Source organism: Wolffia australiana, chromosome 19 (assembly GCF_029677425.1).
Source record: "Wolffia australiana isolate 7733 chromosome 19, ASM2967742v1".
Classification (NCBI taxonomy): Eukaryota; Viridiplantae; Streptophyta; class Magnoliopsida; order Alismatales; family Araceae; genus Wolffia; species Wolffia australiana.
This window is the reverse complement of record NC_135853.1, coordinates 3,375,835-3,398,943: the sequence shown is the minus strand read 5'-3', so window position 1 is coordinate 3,398,943 and position 23,109 is coordinate 3,375,835. Positions and strand designations below refer to the sequence as shown.

The 23,109-nt window shown below is 43.7% G+C and overlaps 1 protein-coding gene across 2 annotated transcripts; it reads right to left on the bottom strand.

The window, feature by feature from the left end:
• Positions 1-7,975: 7,975 nt before the first annotated feature.
• On the bottom strand, positions 7,976-22,303 carry LOC144715597 (Nucleic acid-binding, OB-fold-like protein). Of its 2 annotated transcripts, none has more exons than XM_078590541.1 (11): positions 22,144-22,303; positions 21,251-21,346; positions 20,990-21,157; positions 20,438-20,503; positions 20,076-20,141; positions 9,226-9,383; positions 9,059-9,149; positions 8,880-8,948; positions 8,447-8,538; positions 8,254-8,317; positions 7,976-8,085 (listed from the first exon to the last, which is right to left on the bottom strand). In XM_078590541.1, the coding sequence occupies exons 1-11, from the start codon at positions 22,225-22,227 to the stop codon at positions 7,981-7,983; spliced, it is 1,059 nt and encodes a 352-aa protein (XP_078446667.1). In that variant the 5' UTR covers positions 22,228-22,303; the 3' UTR covers positions 7,976-7,980. The 2 variants fall into 2 exon arrangements, with proteins under 2 accessions (XP_078446667.1, XP_078446666.1); XM_078590540.1 differs by having other exon boundaries at positions 21,251-21,361; positions 22,144-22,282.
• Between the last annotated feature and the right edge of the window lie 806 nt (positions 22,304-23,109).

The following is a 23,109-nucleotide window of genomic DNA, read 5'->3' as shown; positions in this document are numbered from 1 at the left end:
GGAGATCACCATCAACGACCTGGGCGGCGAAAGTGGCAAGGACTACGCACATGTCTACCACTCAACCCCTACCCAAGATCACACTTCCCCCACCTTATGATGACACGACCCCAAAGCGGGGTTACATTGACTCAGAGGCGGTGAGAGTTGTCACCTTCTCTAAAGAGGAGGTCTCGCGAATGGCTGCACCATTTGCCTACACCTTGATAGGGAGATTCTCGATGAAGCGCCCACTTATTGACGACATCCTGAGGGTATATGTAGCGCCCCAGTACTTCATCGGTCGGTGGTTATTGGATCACGCAACCATCGGAGTGTCTTCATTTGCTTCCAACAAGAAGAGAACTTTAGGAAGGCTTAGAGTCGTACCACGTGGACAATTAGTGGTTCCACGATGCACACTTATCGATGGACAGCCAAGCAGACTAGCAACGCAAGAGAACGTTGCCCCCACTCTATACTGATATGGATTGGTTTCCTAGCGCTCCGGCCACATCTCTTCAAGCCCACTACTCTAGAGCCCCTAGCTAGTGATGTTGGGACATTTATACGTCTTGACAAAGATATACATTTGTTCAACTGTCCCGGATATGTGATGGTATGTGTAGAGATCGACCTTTTATAGCCCACCCACCGTATGATCCTCGTTCGCAATGGGGATGAATTGATTTGACAGCCTATAGTGTATGAGAACCTCCCACAGTTCTGTACGCATTGTATCCTTCTAGGTCATACACTTCATACGTGTCCTCAAAAGGCGTCGTGAACTACTGTGACCCCCTCAGAGGAGTACCTCCCACCTTTGCCTTATAACGACTACATCATAGAAGCATAGTCTACTTCTCAAGGGCGTCGCCCCACCCAGTGATTGCCTCCGAGTACACGCCCCATCCCGCACCGCATGGTGCGCTTGCTACTACCCCTCACCTACCTAGGAACTCTATGTCAATCAAGTATGTCTCGTCCAAACATACAACTTTAGGGTCACAATGGGTGAAGGGGGCTGACAAGCGCCCTCAAACTCTAGTCCGTCCCCCGGATGTTCCCCCTATCAACATCCGATCGAATAAGGGTAAGGAGGTACAAGCACCCACTACTACCTCCAATACCATTGCCCTCTTAGATCTAGAATGCCCTCAGGGAGACTGTGTGGAGGTTAGGCAGAATCGTCCGAGTCTCCCAGCACTTCCGGCCATACACCCACTCGTCCCTCACCAATCCATCGTTCCTTCTTGTCCCCCCGTTTTACCCCCTCTCGCCTCTCATCAGTCCACCGGCCTCCATCTTCATCATCCCCACCACCTCACTCCCCTCCGATTCGCTCACCTCCACCTACATCTTCCCATCCTTCCCCTACGTCTCCCCCCTAGCGCCCTGCTCCCCTCCATTGGTTTCACCTCCATCCCCTCCCTCCTCCTTCACTATCCCACCCTTCACTCCTGCACACTGCCCTCCTCGTTCTTCCCCATCAGACCCACTCCTCCCTATACCTCGCTCATCCCCCCCCCTCGCTCACCACCCATCCCCATCCCTAGCTTACCGCCCCACCCCAGCCACACTCCTCCCCCATCTAATATACTCAGTCTCATACCCGACCTCCCTCCATCACATATCCCTTTCAAGCAGGTGGAACGCTTGACTAATCGTCAGTCTTCAGTCACTAGTTTGGAGGACACTTGTGGAGGTACTAGTGGCCGGGCTTCCACGGAAGAGGATGATGCCTCTCTCTCTGAGGATTCAGACGTGGATGTCTCTCCCCCTCTAGGACATCATTCAGATGCCTCCCATACACAACGCATATACAACACCCGATTGAGGGTGCGTCACGTGAGCCGGTAGTTTTATGATTCTAAGACTTGTTTAACATTGTAGAGGGATTAATAACCCTCTAACCCAGTCGCATCTCCTCTTACTAATTAAAAAAACATAACTTAGGGATGCTTGGGCTTATCGAACCGATGACAACATCGGATCATTCTCACTCAATAGCGAGTAAACTCGGAATGGAGCATGTTTATTGTAATTCTTCGAATAAGCTCTTGCTTATTTGGAAGCGAGATTATTCATTGGTGGTACTGGCTGAAGAGACCTGGTACGTCACTTTTGACGCATCGTACTCCCCGAAGCCTTACTTGCTTAATGTCGTTTATGTCGTGAATAGACAACTAGAGCAAGAGGCCCCTCGGGAGGAACTCGCCTTACATGCCCATTCTCATTCACGGCTTGTTGATCTCCCTTGGTTTATAGTTGGAGATTTCAACTACATAGGTGCAGTTAGAGAGCACTAGGGGCCGCCCACCTTGGTCACGATCTATGCAAACGTTTAACGACTTTATCCATCAAGTGTCACTAGTGAAGTCGCCTACCATAGGTGAGTAGTGGACCTGGTATAATGAACGTCAGGCAAATGCACGTAGGTACGAACAACTCAATCGTTGTTTCACCAATAGCACTGCACTGATGCATTGCACCATCACAATTGAGATCCTATCGCGATATTAATCAGACCAATCGCCGATCCTCTTTCTCTCAGACTCCAGCAACTGAGTCCGCTGCCCTCCATTCTGATTCCAAGCCATGTGGTTAGAGCACACCGACTTCCAACGTTATGTACAAAGTTATTGGCATGGAAGGATCTCAACATCACCTATGGAGAATTTCAGTTACAGACCAAGGAATCTCAAGTTCCACCTTAAATGGTGGAATTGACATGTCTTTGGAGACATACACGCACCAGTCGAAGCACTCAAGCAGGAACTAGCAGCTATCGAGCGATAATTGCAAGATGGTTGGACGGACGATGTGGGAGAGGGCCAGCTTCACCTTAGAGAGCAACTTGAAAACGTTATGCAGCACCAGGAGATTTTCTATCTCCAAAAGTTGTGTGTCCAATGGCTACGAAAAGGTGATAGAAACATATGTTTCTTTCACGCTTTGATCCGTCATAGAGCGCGTCCTAGTTATACAACACTATTGGAGACGTATAGTGAGCACCCCGCCCAACTAGCAGCTGTAGGAGTGGAGTTCTATCACTCGCTCATCTCCTCACAACCAACTGTTGAGAGTGAGGACATCTTTGCCTCTATCGCTCACTTGGTGACCGACCAAGATAGTGCACTTCTCACAGCCTTTCGTACTTGAGAAGAGATTAAGGAAGTCATTTTTTCCTTGGGTAGAAACAAAGCCCTAGGACCGGATGGATTTTTCGCAGAATTCTACACTCCGTGTTGGGAGAAAGCCCTAGGACCGGATAGGCCTTGACTTAGTGCTTGCTATCAAAGAGGTGGTCACCCGGAAAGTCTTCCCGCAAAGTTAGAAATCCACTTTTCTGGCGCTCATTCCAAAAGTGGACACTCCAATTTCTTTCTGAGACTTTTGCCCCACTAGCCTTTCTAATGTATGCTACAAAGTTGCAACCAATATCATTACAAATCGACTAAGGCACTTTCTCGATAGACTTATCTCGCTTGAACAGTGTGGTTTTGTCAGGGGTCGACAGATCCATGACAATATCATGCTAGTTTACGAGTTAGCCTTGTCAATATATGCTTATATTGGGGGCTCTAGATATGGAGAAAGCCTTCAATCGAGTCGAATGGAATTTTCTTACCCAAGTGTTAAGTCGCTTTGGGTTTACCAATCTAGTCGATGCCTGTATTCGAGAAAATCATTTCTCTCTCTTGATGGATGGAAATTCCACTAGCTTCTTCACGGCCACGAGAGGTCTACCGCAAGGTGTTCCTATCTCACCCACCCTTTTTATATTAATGGAGGAGGTCTTCAGTCGATCGCTCATAAGTATCATCGATCGTGACCTAATCCAATCATATTTTATGAAAAGGGGATGCCCAATCCTCTCGCACTCACTCTTTGCAGATGATGCCACCCTTTTCCATAATAGATCCAAAAAATCTATTAAGGAATTTATGAGCGTCCTTACTGCATACGAGCAAGCCTCGAGTCAACTCGTCAATGCCTCAAAGAGTAGCTTTACAGTTGGTCTTTCCACCTATACATCCGGGACACGGACGGGACGATTTTTTCGTCCCGGGACGAAAAATCGTCCTGTCCGAGGTCTCCGGTCGACTTATGGGACGAAAATTCATCCGGTGGCCACCGGACAGGATGGTTATCGTCCCGTGAGATGAAAAAATCGTCCGTCCGAAGGCCCCCTGACGAGGGACAGACGAATCTGGGCATACAACCGCCAGATTCACATCCGACGGTTGAGATGTTGCCACGTGGCATCGGGGGAGGCGAGGGAGGGGAGGAGCGGGGAGAGGGCGGCGGAGGAGAGGGGGAGGCCATGGCAGAGGAGGCGGCGAAGGAGGAGGAGGGCGCGGCAGTGGTGGCCAACGGAGGAGCAAGCGGCGATGGCGGCGTTGAAGGAGATAGCGTCGAGGGAGGGGAGGCGGAGGAAGACGGAGAGGGCAGAGGGGAGATGGCCGCTGTGGGCGTAGGCGGCGATGAGGGATTTGAAGAGGAAGAGGGAGGCAGGGGAGGAGGGGGGAAGGGGAGTTTGAGCGCCGCCCCGTGGAGGGCGGCGCAGCCGCGGAGGTCGGGGCTCCGCCGGAAGAACGCGAGTAGGTCCAGCGCTGATGCCGAGAGCACCGGCCCCATCTCGCTCGATTCACATCGCTGATCCCTGATGAACAAGACGCGATCGATTCAGATCAGGAAATGGAGATGATCGCGATGAAGAAGAAGGAGAAGAGTAGATTAAGCTGAAGAAGAAGAAGAAGAAGAAAACGGAGAAGATCACGATGAAGAAGATGATCAAAAGGGAGAAGATCAAGCTGAAGAAGAAGATGAAGGAAAAAAAGGAGAAGATCACGATGAAGAAGATGAAAAAAGGGAGAAGATCAAGCTGAAGAAGAAGAAGAAGAAAAAGGAGAAAATCGCGATGAAGAAGATGAACAAAAGGGAGAAGATCAAGCTGAAGAAGAAGATGAAGGGAAAAAAGGAGAAGATCGCGATGAAGAAGATGAACAAACGGGAGAAGATCAAGCTGAAGAAGAAGGAAAAAAAAGAGAAGATCGCGATGAATCCGGCGAAGATGAGATTCCTTCCTTGGGGGGAATTCCTTCCTTGTCTTGAATCTTTGCCTTGACATTGTCGATCGTGTCGGAGGATTCAACCTCGAGCGTGATCGTCTTCCTCCTCACAGTCTTCACGAAGATCTGAATCGCAACAATCCTCCCCAGCGGCCGCTGCCGCTGCACCCCGAGAAATATGAAATATATTAAAAATATATAACGTGTCTTTCGTTCGAGACAAAAAAATTCGTCCCGGGAGGACTGGACAGTACAAAAAATCATCCCGAGATAATTGGGTGGGACGGATTTTTTGTCGGTGGATGAAAAACCGTCCCGACCTTCGTCCCTGAGATTATGTCGGACGTAGGTCGGGACGAAATCCGTCCCGTCCCGTCCTTCGTCCCCGTCCGGGACGATCCGATGTATATTTCTACCACTATAAAGTGCTCTCAGATAATCCAACACTCTACTAACTACTCACGAGGATACCTACGTTTCGACTATCTTAGATGTCCTATCTTTTTCGAACGCGCAATGCATCATTACTTTGATGCCCTTCTGACCAAATTGAGAAAGAAACTTGAGGGATGGAAACTCTGTTTTCTCTCTCCTAGAGGACGCATCCAACTTCTTCGTCGTTGCTTTATGAGTAGCCTACCCTTGCGATCCACTCATTATCTCTCACAATCTTTCGCTCAGTGGAACGACTATGCGCACGTTTCTTATGGTCCAATCACCTGGAGGGTGAGCGTCGCCATCATTGGGTCTCTTGGGAGAAAGCATGTCGGCCGACCGCCGAGGGAGGTTTAGGGATCAAACGTCTTTCAGACGTCCAGGACATGCTTCAAAAGAAACTCGTATGGCGAATGCACCACACACTCCCTATTGGGAAGTTTTATTTTCGCTAAGTACGGCGAGTGGGCCCGTCCAGAGATGGATATTCAGAGCCTTAAGAGATGGCAGACGTGGCAGCGACAATGGCTTGAGATCGCCGAGTCACATGTTAGCGTATAGCCCGAGGTACGATTAGCGCCTGGTTTGATACTGGGCATGTTGACGAGCCTTTCGCTCGTCATCCCCGCTTTGTACCACATTGAGTGCGACTCATAGTGGCCCAACTGCTTATGGGCAACACGCCACACCTATGGGAGCAACATGGCCGCCTCTTTGGCATGTTACCCAGATCTACAATACTTCAATCGCGTCCACCCCCGACCGAGCTATTTGGACGCTCACACTCGACGACGCATACTCATGTAGTTCTTCTTAGGAGTACTTTCGTGAGAAATCCCCCATCCACAATTGGGGTTGCCGCATCTAGCATCCGACGATCCTTACCCACGTCTCCTTTTTACTCTAGAGACACTCACACCGTGGCCTCCCGATTGATGATCGGGTGACCCGTCTAAGCCACTCTATCACCTCACGTTGTAATTATTGTCCCACATTTCTATAGATTGAGACTATCGAACATCTTTTTTTTATAGTGAGACAGTCATAGAATGTTGGCGCCAAATCACGCACCTTTGGTGTCCATTCCGTCATATTTTATTGACCTCGTTGGAATATTTTTGGCAAGATATTTCTCTTGCCAATATTCTCTAAATGGAGCCCCATCGTACACATCACCATAGCTTATTTACAATGAGAAATATAGAAGGGGAAAAATTCTTCTCGTTTGTATGGACTCTGATATGCACCGTGGATATCATGCGTCGCATCAAACTATGGATACGACGCATCCACTATCTCATCCCCACTCGCAACTGCAGCCAGCACTCGGATGCGATCTCCTTCGTGTATAGGGCATTTCAGTGTCCCTTGCCCCTATCAGTATTCAACTACAAGTCATCCATTGGCACGCACCGCCAATTGGCAGCCACAAACTGACTGTGGATGGTGCGTCCAAAAGGAACCCAGGGCAGCAATAGGAGGTGGTCTCCTCCGGAATCATACCGGGAGTAATCTCTTTGCTTTATCTTCTTTTTATGGCGTACAAACTAAAACAGTAGCCTAAGCTATAGCGATACGTGATGGTTTATTCATCTGCGATGAACGAAACCTTCGTATTGTCGTCATAGAATTGGACTCACAGGTGTTAGTCGACCTGCTTCATGCAGGTACATACTCCCACTGGCGACTACACCGTGTATGGCAGAGAAGGCAACTAGAAAACAAATGTCCTCGCCAACTACGCGGTATACACACAAATCCCTTCCTCCCTTTTCCTTTTTTGGCAGACGCTCACTCCAACCGCTAGAGGATGCTATCGCGTCGAACATCTCGACTTGCCGAACCTCCGCACGCGTCGCACACTTTTGAAGGAGGTCGCGCGGGAGTGGCGGATTGCGTAGAGCACTTGAGGTGGGTTCGCTCACGCCTAATCTGACGATCACGACAACAGGGTGGACTGCACACACCTCAGATGAGGTTACGCCACGCACTTCATCGATGCACTTATTAAAGGCGGGGACAGCTCCCTATCTCTCCATCATCATGCGGGGGGCTCGTGTGAGGCGTCGACGTGAGCACTTATGTATCGTTTTCTTTCCTGCACATAAGCGTGGTAAGATCGAGTGTAATTGGGATATTTATACTCGCTCCATGCCTATAAACATTGAAAAACACTTCACTTTATAAATGAAATCTCCCTCGGTGGCGTCCAGGCTATAGTAGGATCGATCTACGGGCACAACTACAAGGTTGGCCGTACCCAGCACCGTATTTTTTGCCAATAAAAAAACTCCATGATTTTTTGTGAAAGATGAAAGTTTCCATGGGAATTGGAATTTAGTTTCATACTAAGGTCAATTCAGGAATCAGAAATCCAAAAAATAATTCTCTTCAATTCCAACTTTACCAAAAAAAAATACATATCCTTGTGTGATGAAGATAATGGACTGAGGACTTGAGCACGACAAGAGTGGAGAAGGGACTCACCATGCTACTTGATAGCGGCGCTGGGCAAGGACGAGGTGCACGGCCCAGCCGAGGTCATGAAAGGGATTCCCTTGAAAGTTGCCACACCGTTACCGTCGGTGAAGAGATGCTGCATGATCAAAAGATGAATATCAACACTAAAGTTAATGAGGAGGACACCATCCGAGTGACGGCTTCTTCGTCGTCTCATCCTTTTCTTGTCATTGTCTCGTCATTCGTCTGTAACTAAACTATGATGGGGTGAATTAAAATGCAAGGGTTTTCCTACGACACTCACCGGAGTGATTTTCTCCAGCTGTTTCTTCTTCGGGTTGAGAACGTCTTCTGGCTTCCCCTCGTAGCTGGAAGGGAAGGAAATATTCAGAAATAATCTTGGAATTTTAACTGGCCACTAGCTGGCATGTTGAAATTGAAAGAAATTTGAAAAAAAAGTGGGGAATAATGCTGAGAATTTGGAAGAAATTGAATACCCAGAAAATGAAATACATTCCCCAAGGGAAGCTCCTTCTGGGGGGAGAAGAGGCTCCACTACTGAATGATCTTCACTGGACGCACATAAGACCTGGTGAAAAAATCACTTCAATTGCGAAAAAAATCGGAAAGTATGGTGCATGAAGATGTGACAGTTTTTATTCTGAGATTTAGATATACCGCATCCACAATTTTAAACTCTTAAAATTTCCATAAACTTGTCGGACTATTAATTGTGAGATTTCCATAAACCACAGCCACACAATTTTATACTCAGTAAGATTTCCATAAACTTGTCGTTGTACTAATTGTGAGATTTCCATAAACCTCATCCACACAATTTTGCTCTTAAAATTTAAGTTGCGCGGTGGAAGATTGAAAAAAGTAGGACGGTAACAGATAGCTACATTATAATCTGGTCATGAACCCTACCAAGCCATAAGACGTCACGTCTCTAAGCTTCCCCGGCTTCACATTTGTAATTAAGACCACACGTCGATTCTGCAGACCAATCAGCAATATACATAAAACAATCCAGCAAGAAATAAAAGATGGGGTAAACATGCACCGCATCCACACAAATCTAAAATAAGCTTTTAGATTTTACTCACGACAAGGTCATCAGGGCTATAGAACTTTGCAAGCCCACTGACAACTTGGCGTATATTGCCATCACCTAAATCTATTTCCTCCACAAGCAAACTACAAAAAAGAAGATAAAAATGATTAATTAGAAAAAAAAAGAAATCAAAATATCAATGACATAATAATATATTACCTATCTGCTGATGGGTGCTTCTGAGCTGTACGGATCAGACCAACCTGAATGTTAAGTGGAGTTACGCTGACCTCTAAATCTTTTCCAGTGGTCTCTTTTTCTTTCTCCTTTGTTTTTTTCTTTGGCTCTGCGGCTTTGCTTTCAGACGGAGCTTTTTTCTTGAATAGGAAGAGGGGAAAAACAAAACATGAGGATCATAATAGTTTTTCTTGTACTTGGAATAAATGCACAAACGCAAAAATACAACCCTTAATGGTTTTAATATTGGACAAGTGTTCCATGATATAATTATACAAAAAAAATTGAATGGCAGCACTATTAGTATAACAATTTCTCAGCTTCAAAGCATTGAAAAATTTCTCAGCTTTGTCAGATCAGTAAAACAAATTCTTCTTTAGCAAAATTTTCGACAGCTTTGCGATAGTGGCATAGTGTGAGACAATCGAAGATATATTTTCTTGAATCATGCAATCAATGATAATAGCCAGAGAGAGTCTGAAACCCCCGTAATGGGATACCTCAGGTTGCAACTCCTTGGGGATATCTAATGGCCCAGGAAGTCCACAAGTAGATGATGTAAAATAAATTTCTGGTAAGTATCGTCTCCAAGTAAGTATCTAATGGCCGAGGACGAGCCGCCTGAAGATGTGGTGAGGTAAAGGCGATCACAAGAACGGGGATCGTAGGGGGAGACTTGGACATGAGAAGAGACAAGAGGGCCATGAGTAGCCAAATAAGATAACTTCCAGTCTGCCCTCCTAAAGGGAGGGCTGTGCTATTTAAAGGAAACATGGGAGGAGAGGCCTAGATGCCATTAATGGTCAAAAGACAAAACTGCCACTCAAAACAGCGAGGGATCATGCCAATATCTTGAAGTTTATTAGGAGATAATGATTAGCTAACAGTTGGAAAACTGGCAGCAATATGGGATTCATGCTCTCATGTATTGTTGTTGCACATTAAAATAACATCAAAAAACAACCTGAAAAAGTTTCAGCGGTGATGTTTAGAAATATTCATCAAAGATTGAAAGGTGGCCAGGCCATTTGTCAAGCCAGAAGGCATCACATTTGATTCAAAATGTCCCTGATGTGTTTTGAAAGCGGTCTTGCGAACATCTGCAGGACACATTTTGATCTGATAGATAAACTGATTCCAAATCTAACTTGGAAAAAATACATGTTCCAATAACAAGTCCACAGATGCAATTGGAAATCTGTTGGGTATTGTGATCCAGTCACCGGAATATCAAGACACATCTATGAAGTAGTATTGACCAAACTATCTCCCAATACACGGTCATATATTAAAGAACCCTCAATGAGAAGGTTTAGCTCTTGTATGAGCCTTAGATGAAAAAGGTTATGAGTGACCCATTCATATATTTCCCTATACCTTCATTGAGCCATTAGAATGTGGAGCAGTCAGCATAATAAATAAGGAACCCTCCATGATGGATATTTCATCATTCCGCATAAGGTCTTCCGTTGCTATAGGTTTATCTTCCTCACCGTTTTCTTCCTGGACCAAGATGATGTAAAGTTCTCTCTGACACGTGTGGCCAGTAAATACTTGTCGTTTCAATATCAGAAAAGGCCCTTATCCAGCCGACGTGAAATTTCTTTCCTGAGTATCAGCAATGATCCAAGTATCAGCCGAGATGTAAATCACATTCGTTGAATAATCCAACCCAGTAATGATCCAAGCAAGTAACCAGTCATGAGAGGGTGAGGGAAGGAAAATCAAAAGAGAGATGAAAAGGTAGAAGGAAATGGATCTCTGCCACATTGGCCTTGCCCTTCTTCATCGAATGATCGCCACACTCCCGCCAATAGCCTTGCAGCAATTCTGGTAATTGCATCTGGACCTAATGTCCAAGCGGATCTTATTTTTAGAGTCACTTCTCATCGAGTCACTTGCCTCTGAGTGGCAAGTATGCCACGCCTGACTCTCTTCTTTGCTTCCTTGAATAAGTCCATGTGAGGATCTTATCAAAAGCCTGGAAAAATGCTCACGTTTCACTGGAACTACAGACGAAGATTCGAAAAAAAATTTGATGCCCACTGCACATCTGAATGAAACGGTCTGGATCATGTAATAGTAGATTGTGACCCAGCTGATGTTGCTGGTGTTCCCTGCCATGCTTGTATGTGCAAATTTCCCTTGGTTTTGGTAGAGACATCTATCCCTTGTTGAATATCAAAAAGGCAATGCTCTGAAATTCAGCTTGAATATCTGGTTTTAGTGCCTTAAGGTAGACACTCCCAGAAACATCTGGCGATAAGTGAGGAAGCTATGCTGCAAGTTGCCCACATTTCTATCGGAAAAGTTTGTTGCAAGATAAATAGTTTCTGACAAAGTGACTTCAACGAAAATCCATACTGACGTCTGAATTGTCTTTTGGATAATGCTCAAATCTCACAATTACCTCTGAGTAAATGAACCAGTCCAAGCTGATCCTTCAGGGTGCGGGGGGAAAACGATGTAATTTCTCTGAAACTACTAAATTGTGTAGTCTGGAAAACATTTGACACAGTCAAACCGTCATTTACATCTTCAGGGAAAAATGATTTAATTTGTCCGAATCTACTAAATTATGTAGTCTGGAAAACTTTTGACACAGTCAAACCGTCATTTAGCATCTTCAGGGAAAAACGATGTAATTTGTCCGAATCTACTAAATTATGTAGTCTGGAAAACTTTTGACACAGTCAAACCATCGTTTGCAGGAATTTAGTAGTGTTGTCTGCAAAATTTGGGACTGTCAACGTTTGGGTTGATCGGCAGAGATAGGAGACAAGAAAATCAGTAGAATAGCTGATTTGGATTAATGTTTTATAAGAAAAAAATGTTCGATGAACTAATAGGCAGATATACTATTACCATTCTACATAAAACTCCCGGCATAAAAGTAGGGAGTAACATTTTAATTCTGCAACATCTGCCCTGTGGACACTAGATTTAATGCAGGGACACAGTGCCATTGAGACTGCAGAAAATTGTACCAAGAATGCACCTTCATGTGGAACTCAAAGTGGGCAAAGCATGGGATCCGTTAGCCTATATCCCTTACCTTTGAGGTCGGAACTTACAGATGTTGGGAACATTATAACTGTACCAAGAAGTGAAGACACACCTCGGGTTGAGTTTGATGAATCTGATGACAGAGCTGAACCATCAAACCAAATTGTTTTGCCGAACCATTCAGAGGAAAGTGCTGATCAATCTGAGTACCGGTCCGATCCAGTGATGCAGAATGAAGACCATGGCTGGCCCATTGCATTACGGAAAGGAAAAAGGGCTTCCACTCAATTGCCTTGATATCCACTTTCTCATTGTGTCCGGTATGATCATCTCTCTACTGACTATCAAGCATTTATTGCGGGAATTGAATCTTCATCCACTCCAAAGACAGTCACGGAAGCTCTAAATGATCCTAACTGGAAAAATGCTGAGGATACGGAAATGGACGCTCTGATAAAGAATGACACTTGGACAATTGTGTCCCTGCCTGAGGGAAAAAAGGCTGTGGCTGTAGATGGGTCAATACAGTCAAATATAACGCAGATGGTTCACTTGAACGGTACAAGGCCCAACTGGTAGCTAAGGGTTACTCACAGTCTTATGGCATTAACTATGGAGAAACATTTGCTCTGGTGGCCAAGTTGACCGCTGTTCGAATTCTGCTAGCTGTGGCAGCCAGTCAACACTGGAGATTGCATCAATACAACGTGAAGAACGCATTCCTTCACGGTGACCTGGATGAAGAAATCTATATGCAGATTCCACCTGGTTACGATCTACATGGAGCAAGAGGACATGTATGCCAGTTGAAGAAAACATTGTATGGTTTGAAACAGTCCCCTCGAGCATGGTTTGGGAAGTTCTCTCAAGCTATGAAAGACATGGGCTATCGACCCAGCAATGGAGAGAGATCATACATTGTTTATCAAAACAAGTAACAGCGGAAGATTGCTATTCCACTGGTGTATGTAGATGATATCATCATTACCGGGGATGATGAGGCAGAAATTCTCAACCTGAGTCAGAGGCTGTCTTCAGCATTTGAGATCAAAGCCCTTGGCTCGTTACGGTATTTTCTCGGAATTGAAATTGCCTACTCTCAGACAGGTATATTTATTTCTCAAAGAAAATACACTTTGGATATATTGACAGAGACGGGAATGAGTGACTGCAAACCATCATCATTGCCCATTGATACAAATCAGAAGTTGGGATTGTGTGAAGAGTCCCCTCCTGTTGACAAAGATCGATACCAAAGGCTAATTGGTCGGCTTATCCGTCTAAATCACTCCAGACCTGACACTGCCTTCATTGTGGGATGCCTCAGTCAGTTTATGCACTGTACTCGAGAAACTCATATGCAAGCACCTTAATTGAAGGGAACGGCAGGACAACGATTGATGTTTCATTGCAATGGAAAGCTGGAGGTTGAAGTGTACACTGATGATGCTGATCGCAGTTCTACTACAGGATGCTGCATATTTATCAGTGGAAGTCTTGTCACTTGGCGAAGTAAAAAGCAGAAAGTAGTGGCAAGGTCGAGTGCCGAGGCCGAGTTTAGGGTCGTGGCAAAGGGAATTTGTGTGATCCTGTGGATTCGAGGAATTTTAAAAGACCACAGAGTCATCCTACAATGCTATTCTGTGATAGCAAATATGCTATTGATATTGCACACAATCCTGTACAACATGATCCTACAAAGCACGTTGAGATTGATCGACACTTCATTCGTGAGAAGATCGATTCCAAGGTAGTCCAGTTGGAGTATGTTCCATCTGTACATCAAGTGGCAGATATTCTGACCAAGGCGTCTCAGGAAGTATTGTTAGATCATAAGGCCCAAATAACCCATGTATTACCGGGCCCATGTTTTATAAATGGGCCCGAGCAGAGTGGAATATGACCGTTGAGTCCAATGGTCATATACCTCCAACGGTCGATTGGCAGTCTCCAAAAAAGGGGAACATTGTGTAGTATGTGTTGAGTTTTTGGGTGAAAAATAATATACGTATATTTCTTCTTTCCACAAAATTTACCCTCTTGATAGTGAAGAAATCTCATGGTATCAGAGCAGCGATCGAAGGTACACCAAAGACGACAAGTTTCTTCTTCGAAATAGTTTCTATTTTTTCTTCTCGATTCGACGACGAGCTCCTCTCGCATTTTTTGGCGGCATCGTCCTGCAACGACTACTGCTTCAGCGACGATTTCGGCGCCCTTCGGCGACGATCTCGGCGGCATCTGTTTACAAATTCAGCAGAGTCTTCCAGCGACGATTTCTGCGACGACTCTTGCTTCGGCGACGATTTCGGCGCCCTTCGGCGACGATCTCGGCGGCATCTGCTTGCAGATTCAGGGACGTCATCTTGCAGTATTCGGCGACGATTTCTGCTTTGGCGACGTTTCTCGACATTCGACCATTCTTATATTTTCTTAGTGGCGATTTTTTGACGATATCGGTGATTCCAGAAATTGGGATTTCGCGATATCTTGATTTCGCGAGCTGTCACGATTTACTTCCGAAGTCTTTTTTCTTCATTCGCGATCCACGCGTCTCAGAAAAAACTCTACGCTTGGGGCAAGCTACGACTGGTGCAGAAGAAGAGAGGAGTTGGCCTTTGTTTGGGTTCTTTCCTCTTGAATCTGCACACAGCGACAGTATCTGATCAAAAAGGTGTGTTCACTCTCCGGGGAAGCTCTTCTCCAGTGAAGACTTGCTCCGTCAAATTATCAGCTCCTGGTTAAGGAGTATTCTGTCTCTTTGTGCCCCGTCTACTTATCTTCAGATGGGAAAGTCCAGGATGGCTGAGAGGGATTTCGAGATCACCCCCTCAGCTATTGTCAAAATGGCTGAAACACCTGCTCAGCCAAGGTTATTTCTACCAGACCTGGATATCAAATATAATGGAATCAATGGGCAGAAGTGGATAACGTTGGTCCAGAGATCCCTTAAGGCTATCTATCTGGGGAATCACCTAACAGAAGATGCTCCTTCGGAAGACGCTCCCAAACTTGAAAAAGTAATTTGGGAATCTGAAGAAGCTTTTATCACCAATTGGATGATCAAAAATATGGAACCAGATCAGGCAGACGACTATCTATTTATTGATTGTGTACGAGACTTATGGCAAGAAATTCAGAAATCATGTGCGGAAACCCACAGCGATTACCGTGTCTATGACCTTCGAGAACAAGAGAAAGCATTGAAACAGGAAAATCTATCAATTTCTTCCAACTCTGCAAAATTAAAGGCCATATGGAGGGAGCTGGACCTTCTCTGGCCTACCGGCGACAAAAACTCACCATCTTATCTCAGAGAAACCAAGTTCAGAACCCTCACTTTTTTGATGGGATTGAATTCGGAATATGAGAATCTTAGAAGTCAGTTGCTACACAGAGAGAGGTTCCCCACCTTAGCGGAGGCTATCTCTGAATTGCAAGGGGCAGAGCGGCGGAAGAAGCTTAACTCTAAGGATGGAGAGGTGTCTACTCCTGTCTCAGTGGCCCACTTGGCCAAGAAAGGGGAACCAAGGCACAATATAAATAATGCAGCCACATCTTCTACTCAGCACCAGAAGTCCACTCCGCAGGAAGGTAATTCCTCAGAACTTACTTGTGGCTATTGCAGGAAACCAGGCCACCTAAAAAGGGACTGCAGAAAGTTAGCCTGGAAGGAAGAGCAGATCAGGAAAGGGACGTGGAATCCAGGGCAGCATAAGAAAGCCTATGTAGCAAGTGAAGGAGAGGAATTATCTGCTGCAAAGAAAGGGGAAGACGGAGGTGAAATTCAGAAACTTATTCAGTCAGAAGTGAACAAGATTCTTCAGAAGTTTGGCTCCACTTCACTTGTACAGTCAGGTAAGAAATTTAGTTTCACTACAGTTACTAATAATACACCTACTACTGTCTCTTGCATATTGGATTCTGGGGCGACAGACCATATGTCACCCCACAAAATGCTATTTAAAAATTATGAGCTAGAAACTAATAATCTCAGAGTTTTTACTGCTAATGGTGGAATATTAGAAGTGGCAGGAAGAGGATCAATTGAAATCAAAGGGAAATTACTAAAAGATGTTTTGCATGTACCTGAATTGAAAGCAAATTTATTGTCCTTAATTCAGTTAGTAAATGATACTGGATGGCGATTTATCTTAGACTCAGATTCTTGTTTCCTATGTCCTAAGGAAACCGGACGGAAGATTTCATCTGTTAAGAGGAGGGGAGGTCTTCTCCTGCTAGATGGATTGGAGGAGGAAGAAAAGCAGAAAGCCACTTATACTGCCCAGAGTGAAGAACGGATCAATCTTCTGCATAGGAGACTAGGACACCCTCATTCCACATTTTGAAACATTCCCATCCCAATTTGTTTAAAGGGATTATTTTGATAATTTGCATTGTGAAAGTTGTCAATTTATAAACACAAACGATCTTCTTTACCAGTTTCAGATCACAGAACTCAATCGGCATTTGATTGTATCCATAGTGATGTGTGGGGACCTTGCTCCACATTGGGACTATCCCATCACAAATGGTTTATCTTATTTGTAGATGATTTCTCTAGGTATACATGGGTGTATCTACTGAAATCTAAGACTGAAGTTCCATCTGTTATCATCAAATTTTGTGAGATGATTAATACACAATTTGGAAAGAAAGTACGAATATTTAGATCAGATAATGCAACAGAATTTTTTTGTGGAAAAGTAACTGATTACATGGAAGAAGAGGGGATAGTTCACCAATCCTCATGTGTGAATACCCCTCAGCAAAACGGACTTGCTGAAAGAAAAATTGGCCATATAATGTCTTCAGCCAGGGCTCTTTTATTTCAAGGGAATTGTCCCAAGAACTATTGGGCTGAAGCAGTCGCAACAGCTGCTCATCTTATAAATAGGACAGCATCAAAAACATTAAATTCTCATGCTCTTATTGATCTTTTATCTGCTGAATTTCCACGTTTATCTTTAAGAACTAACCTCCCAGCCAAGGTGTTTGGCTGTGTTGTATATGTTCAAGTTCATCATGCAGGAAAGTTAGACCCTCGAGCCCTAAGATGTGTGTTTCTGGGATATTCTTCAACACAGAAAGGTTATAAGTGCTATCATCCAAGCTCCAGGAAGATCTTCATTACTGCAGACGTGAAGTTCGACGAAATCCGAATGTTTCATGTTCCTGTAGAACGATCAGAAGAGTATTTAGAATCTTCAGAGCAAGAACAGGATAGTATGCAGCAAAGCCTCTCCTCGGCATCAGAAACCTATGATAAGGACATGGCTATAAGTACTCCTCCAAGTCCTCCTGAGGAGGAGGAGGAGCCTCATAGACCATGCGACGATTCAAGTACAACAATCATGCCGGCAGGAGGAGAAGACTCAGGAAACGATGGTTGGTCCATTGCCATAAGCAAGGGAATTCGTAACTGCCCGAAGACTAAACGCTATCCAGTTAACAATTATCTATCTTACTCCCGGCTCTCTCCAGAGTATAATCAGGTGGTTCAAGCCCTAATGACAGTATCTATTCCAAAGAATGTGACAGAAGCAATGTCATCTGCAGAATGGAAGACAGCTATGGAAGAAGAAATGGCAGCACTAAAGAGAAACGGTACTTGGGAGATGGGCCCACTCCCACCCGGAAAGAAACTAGTGGGAAGTCGATGGGTATTCACTGTAAAATATCACTCAGATGGGTCAGTGGCCAGGCACAAAGCTCGCTTGGTGGCACGAGGATATACACAGTCCTACGGCATCGACTACAACGAAACATTTGCTCTAGTTGCAAAGCTAAACACAGTTCGGGTTTTAATAGCGCTCGCCGCACTATTTAATTGGAAGCTCTATCAATATGATGTGAAATATGCCTTCTTACATGGAGAATTGAAAGAAGAAGTGTATATGGCACCTCCCCCTGGATATTGTTTGAGTCAAAATTCAGGGGACGTATGTCACCTCAAGAAGTCCTTATATGGCCTGAAACAATCGCCAAGAGCGTGGTTTGGAAGGTTTTCAACAGTAATGTTAGCAGTGGGGTTCTTCCAAAGTGAGGGAGATCACACATTGTTTATAAAGCATGGCAAGGATGGGAAGATTGCAATTTTAATTGTGTATGTGGACGACATCATCATCACTGGAGATGACCACACTGAAATTCAGAATCTGGAGAAACACCTTTCACTTTCCTTTGACATAAAGGCACTAGGTTTAATGACGTATTTCCTGGGAATTGAAGTGGCCTATTCTCGGGCAGGGATTGTACTTTCTCAGCACAAGTATATCCTTGATTTGTTAAAGGAAACCGGGAAGTTGGATTGTCGACCAGCAGCTACACCAGTGGATAATAATGTTAAGTTAAAAGCTGAACAGAATGAAAAAGACACACCAGTAAACAAGACTTCATTTCAATGTCTCATTGGTAAGCTACTTTATCTCAACCACACACGGCCGGATATTGCTTTCGCAGTCAACTCTCTCAGTCAATTCATGAATTATCCTCGGGAATCACATCAACATGCAGCAGATCGTATCCTAGCTTACCTGAAAGGGTCAATTGGACTTGGTCCACTTTTTAACAGAGGAAGTGAGCCGAGTGTGGTCCTCTACACGGATTCTGACTATGCAGGATCATTTGAAGACAGCCGGTCTACATCTGGTTACTGCAGTTTCATAGGAGGGAAACTTGTCACATGGCGTAGTAAGAAGCAGAAGGAGGTCTCTTTATCAAGCGCAGAAGCTGAACTCCGAGCACTGAAGAAGGGAGTATGTGAAGGGATGTGGCTTAAGGGTATCTTGCAGGATTTGAAGGTTTTTTCAGACAAAGGAATGACTCTGTACTCTGATAGCAAATCAGCAATTGCTATGGCAAAAAACCCAGTTCAACACGAAAGGACGAAGCATGCAAGGGTGGCACGACATTATATTAAACAAAGTATTGATGAGGGCTTCATTATACCTCATTACATTCCTTCTCTGGAGCAGGTTGCGGATATCTTCACCAAGGGGATCCCTGGCCCGCATTTCCAGGTCTTATTGTCCAAGTTGGGCATGATCAACATCTATACCCAACTTGAGGGGGGGTGTTAGATCATAAGGCCCAAATAACCCATGTATTACCGGGCCCATGTTATATAAATGGGCCCGAGCAGAGTGGAATATGACCGTTGAGTCCAACGGTCATATACCTCCAACGGTCGATTGGCAGTCTCCAAAAAAGGGGAACATTGTGTAGTATTTGTGTTGAGTTTTTGGGTGAAAAATAATATATGTATATTTCTTCTTTCCACAAAATTTACCCTCTTGATAGTGAAGAAATCTCAAGTATACTTCACCAGCTGTTTCCCAAACTGGGCCTGCAAAGCATTTACTCCCCAGTATGAGGGGGAGTGTCAGCCAATAGCGTTGTACCAATTTCTTATCTGGTCACCAACTCTATCGGATCCAGGCTAATGGGTCTTCCCATTAGCCTGTCAATGTAATACTGATCTCTAGTATTAAAACCAGGGGTCTTTGTCTAATGAATGAAGTCACTTTTTTTCTCGTTTAGGGTTTCTTCTTGTTCCTCCATGTTCTAATCTCACATCCAGAAAACAAGATAGGAACATAAAATTAATAAAAAAATCACAAAGGTACCAAAGACAAGAGAGCTATAAAAAAAAGATGAGGAAAGAAAAATAATAATCAATTTTTGTACCTCATCAAAATGAATATCTTCTCTACAAAAAGATAGGTAATACATGAAAAAAAAACGTAGAGAAAACTTTCATGTTTCGAAATCTTCATGCACATTCATGATAAGTAAAAGAGAGGAATTTTACAGATGTCACTTACTTGAGATTCAAATGGAGCTTTCTGAACTGATATCTTCACGAAAGCTCCACCAAAGTCCTCCATACTCTACAAATATTTGAGTAATGAAATTAAATCTCCATCCAGGTTCCAGACACAAATATCAGCTTCTGTGGTCTAGTAGACTATATTGTCAACAGCAGAATTACACAGATATTCGAAACGAAATCTGAAAATAAAATGAAGCTAAAAAATTATGCGGAAGATTTGCTAGAGGTATGCAACTCTCAGCTCTCAAAAATAAAGCTTATCGAGCATTGTTTATTGTATTATCCATAAAATTAACAGAAAAGCCAATAAGAAAAGCCAATAAAAATTAAACCATGAAGAACCAACTGACCTACCTGAACGTAGTCCATCCATCTGATCACATGAGGCATTCCCTCTCTGTCCACATCCGAAAACCGGCTCTGGCAGTGCATCAAATTGAAATCATCAAAGGCACGAGAAGTAAATTCGACAGAAGGTATCAAAAGTGCCAACCAAATGGTCATGATGAAACTACTGAACATTGAATAAAGATTCGGAAACCCAGCAAGAATTAGTCAGGGATCTCTCTTTCAAATCAGTAAGCAACAAAATGGATTGAAATTTCATGAGTTTCATTTTATTCACGTGAAGTTACTGCTATCCATTAATTATAAGATTACATTCTCTCCTGCGCCCCTGATTAATCCCTCCTCATCATTCCGGGGTTCCAATAAACCCACTTGATAACCTCACCGAGATGGAGAATATGACAAGTTCTTTTGATAACCCTCCTAAAAGAAATAATGATTTAAGTCAATACAAGAGATTTATGAAAAGGACATTGTATAGAATATAAGTGTAGGACAGGACGAAGTTTCCTGTTGGACCTTTCCTGATAGAAAAGAAGTCAAGATAAAGGAACATACCACAACAGAATGAACAGCAGAAAACACCACGATATCAGCTTCTGATATTTCCAGTCCGCACAGAAGAACAGCTCTATCTTTCAGGTGTTCGTTCAAAATCCTAAGGGATGCATCATGAGATTCTTCATCCGCCAAAAATTTCTCAGAAAAATTTATCCATTTTAAAACCTGCATTCCAAATACATTGATTAGCATTCAGAATGGGAACCAAGTGAAACAAATACAAACCATGAAATGTCATTTAAAAGATAAATGCTTTACCTCATTCTTCATATTTAAATTACCCTTTTGTCCGAGTAAGTCAGGGACGCTTTTCAACAGGCATACTAAATCTCTCTCATTAGTAGTTGAAGATATCTGTGAAGTGAAACACTCAAACACATGCGTATCATTGCGGCTATTAGAAAACAGAACATAACCAATGAAACACAAAAAGCACGATTACCAAGTGAATGAATAATGAAAAAGAGAGCCATGCACAAACATAAGTGAAATCTATACCCAAGAGACAATAATCCTTTTGATTGTAGTGACAGGATGTGAGACATAAAGTTTATTTTCGTACTTAAACCTTCCACATACATCATAAGGAACTAAGACATGTAATTGATGACGGAGTTTAAATTCACGTATTTGGATAGAATTACAAACTATAATTTACTTCATAATTCTCCGCGGCATGAACAACCATCTATTCGACAAATGCATAGGTACGATACTTATACTCCAAGGAGTACGTTAACTACTGCACTTTTTCCTTTAACAACTCAATGTCGATGATTTTAAAGAAAAAAATTGAAGAACGGCAACACCCAAATGAAGTTTAGCATGAACAAGATTAACCTGAGCAAGAGAGAAAAAAAAACGATTTTCCACAAATTTCCGAAACCCAACCAAAGAAACCGTAAATATTCAGAGAGAAGACGCATTATTCAGATAAAAAATTCCGCCCAAAAGGCCAAAGACTTGCTCTTTTTCAGGCATATATTGCGATAACTAATAAAAAAATTTGCAAGAAATTCTTTAAATACGCATTAGAGCAAAAATTAAGTCAGAAACGAGTCAAATTCACCGCTTTAAAAGGAAAAAAGCTCGAAGTTTAAAGCACATCAGCCGATCAAAAAGTAGCGATTCGCGGCGAAGATCGAGTATACCTGCTCTAATGATATCCCGGAAAGGCGCTTGGAGAGCGCGGAAACGATTCCCTGTCCCACGGGAGAACTCCCAGTGGTCGCCATGACTTGCCTTCTTCTTCCCTCTTCCGAACGTAGGGTTTATTCATGGTCTTCTCCTCGGTCTAAAATGGGCTTAGAAAATTCAAACATTCAGTTCCGGCCCATTGTATAGTATCCGAGTTGGCCCGAGTAGACAACGGGACGTGACGGGACGGATGACGATCCGTGACGGAAGGTGACATGACAGAAACGGATTTTGGAAACATCCGTCACAATAGTGTCACACGTCCCTTTTTGCGGCGTCCCGTCACGTCCCCATCACCGGACGTCGTCACCGTCACGTGTGACGGGAAGAACAACCCTTCTGGAGGAGAGAGAATCAGATCTACATATCTCCAATTATTTGTGAGCGGCATAGTTTTGTGCACGTGAATTAATGCAGGGACTTTATACAAAATGCCAAGAAATCGATTTAGTGACGCCACGTGGTAAAATCTCAGCCGATAGGAAGTTTAAATCGAACGGTTTTTAAGCCTTTTTGGTGATTTTTAAAGGCTCTCAAAAATCCGCCGCAGCCATCATCTGTGTCGGCCGTCTCGTCACGTCCCCCGTCCAATGCCCCCCATCACTGTCATGATGCCGTCACCGTGATGTGTGACGTGACAGATGACGGCTGCCGAACCCCATGCTCTTAACTTAACTTATCTAAAGTTTTCTTCCACTGTTACTCCACTATTAATGGTTTGATTTCTGTCGGGATCCAAGTGTTTTTTCTATTTTTATAAAAAAAATCAAGAACTCCAATTTTTCTATAGTTTTTTTTTTGCCAATCCATTGGAATTAGATGTTATGAAATATAGCAAACTCACGATAATAAACGGTATATTAATTACTTCATATACAAATTAAATATGGTTTTGTAGAAATCCAAGTCATGTAGTTGTA

What these genes read in the sequence shown, in the direction of transcription:
- LOC144715597 (XM_078590540.1), bottom strand. Translation starts at nt 22,227, where the DNA reads ATGGCGACCACTGGGAGTTCTCCCGTGGGACAGGGAATCGTTTCCGCG. An exon ending in GATGGATGGACTACGTTCAG is followed by an intron (nt 20,142 to 20,437) that starts GTAGGTCAGTTG and finishes AAATATTTGTAG; the next exon opens with AGTATGGAGGACTTTGGTGG. An exon ending in ACGTGACGTCTTATGGCTTG is followed by an intron (nt 8,539 to 8,879) that starts GTAGGGTTCATG and finishes TTTTTTCACCAG; the next exon opens with GTCTTATGTGCGTCCAGTGA.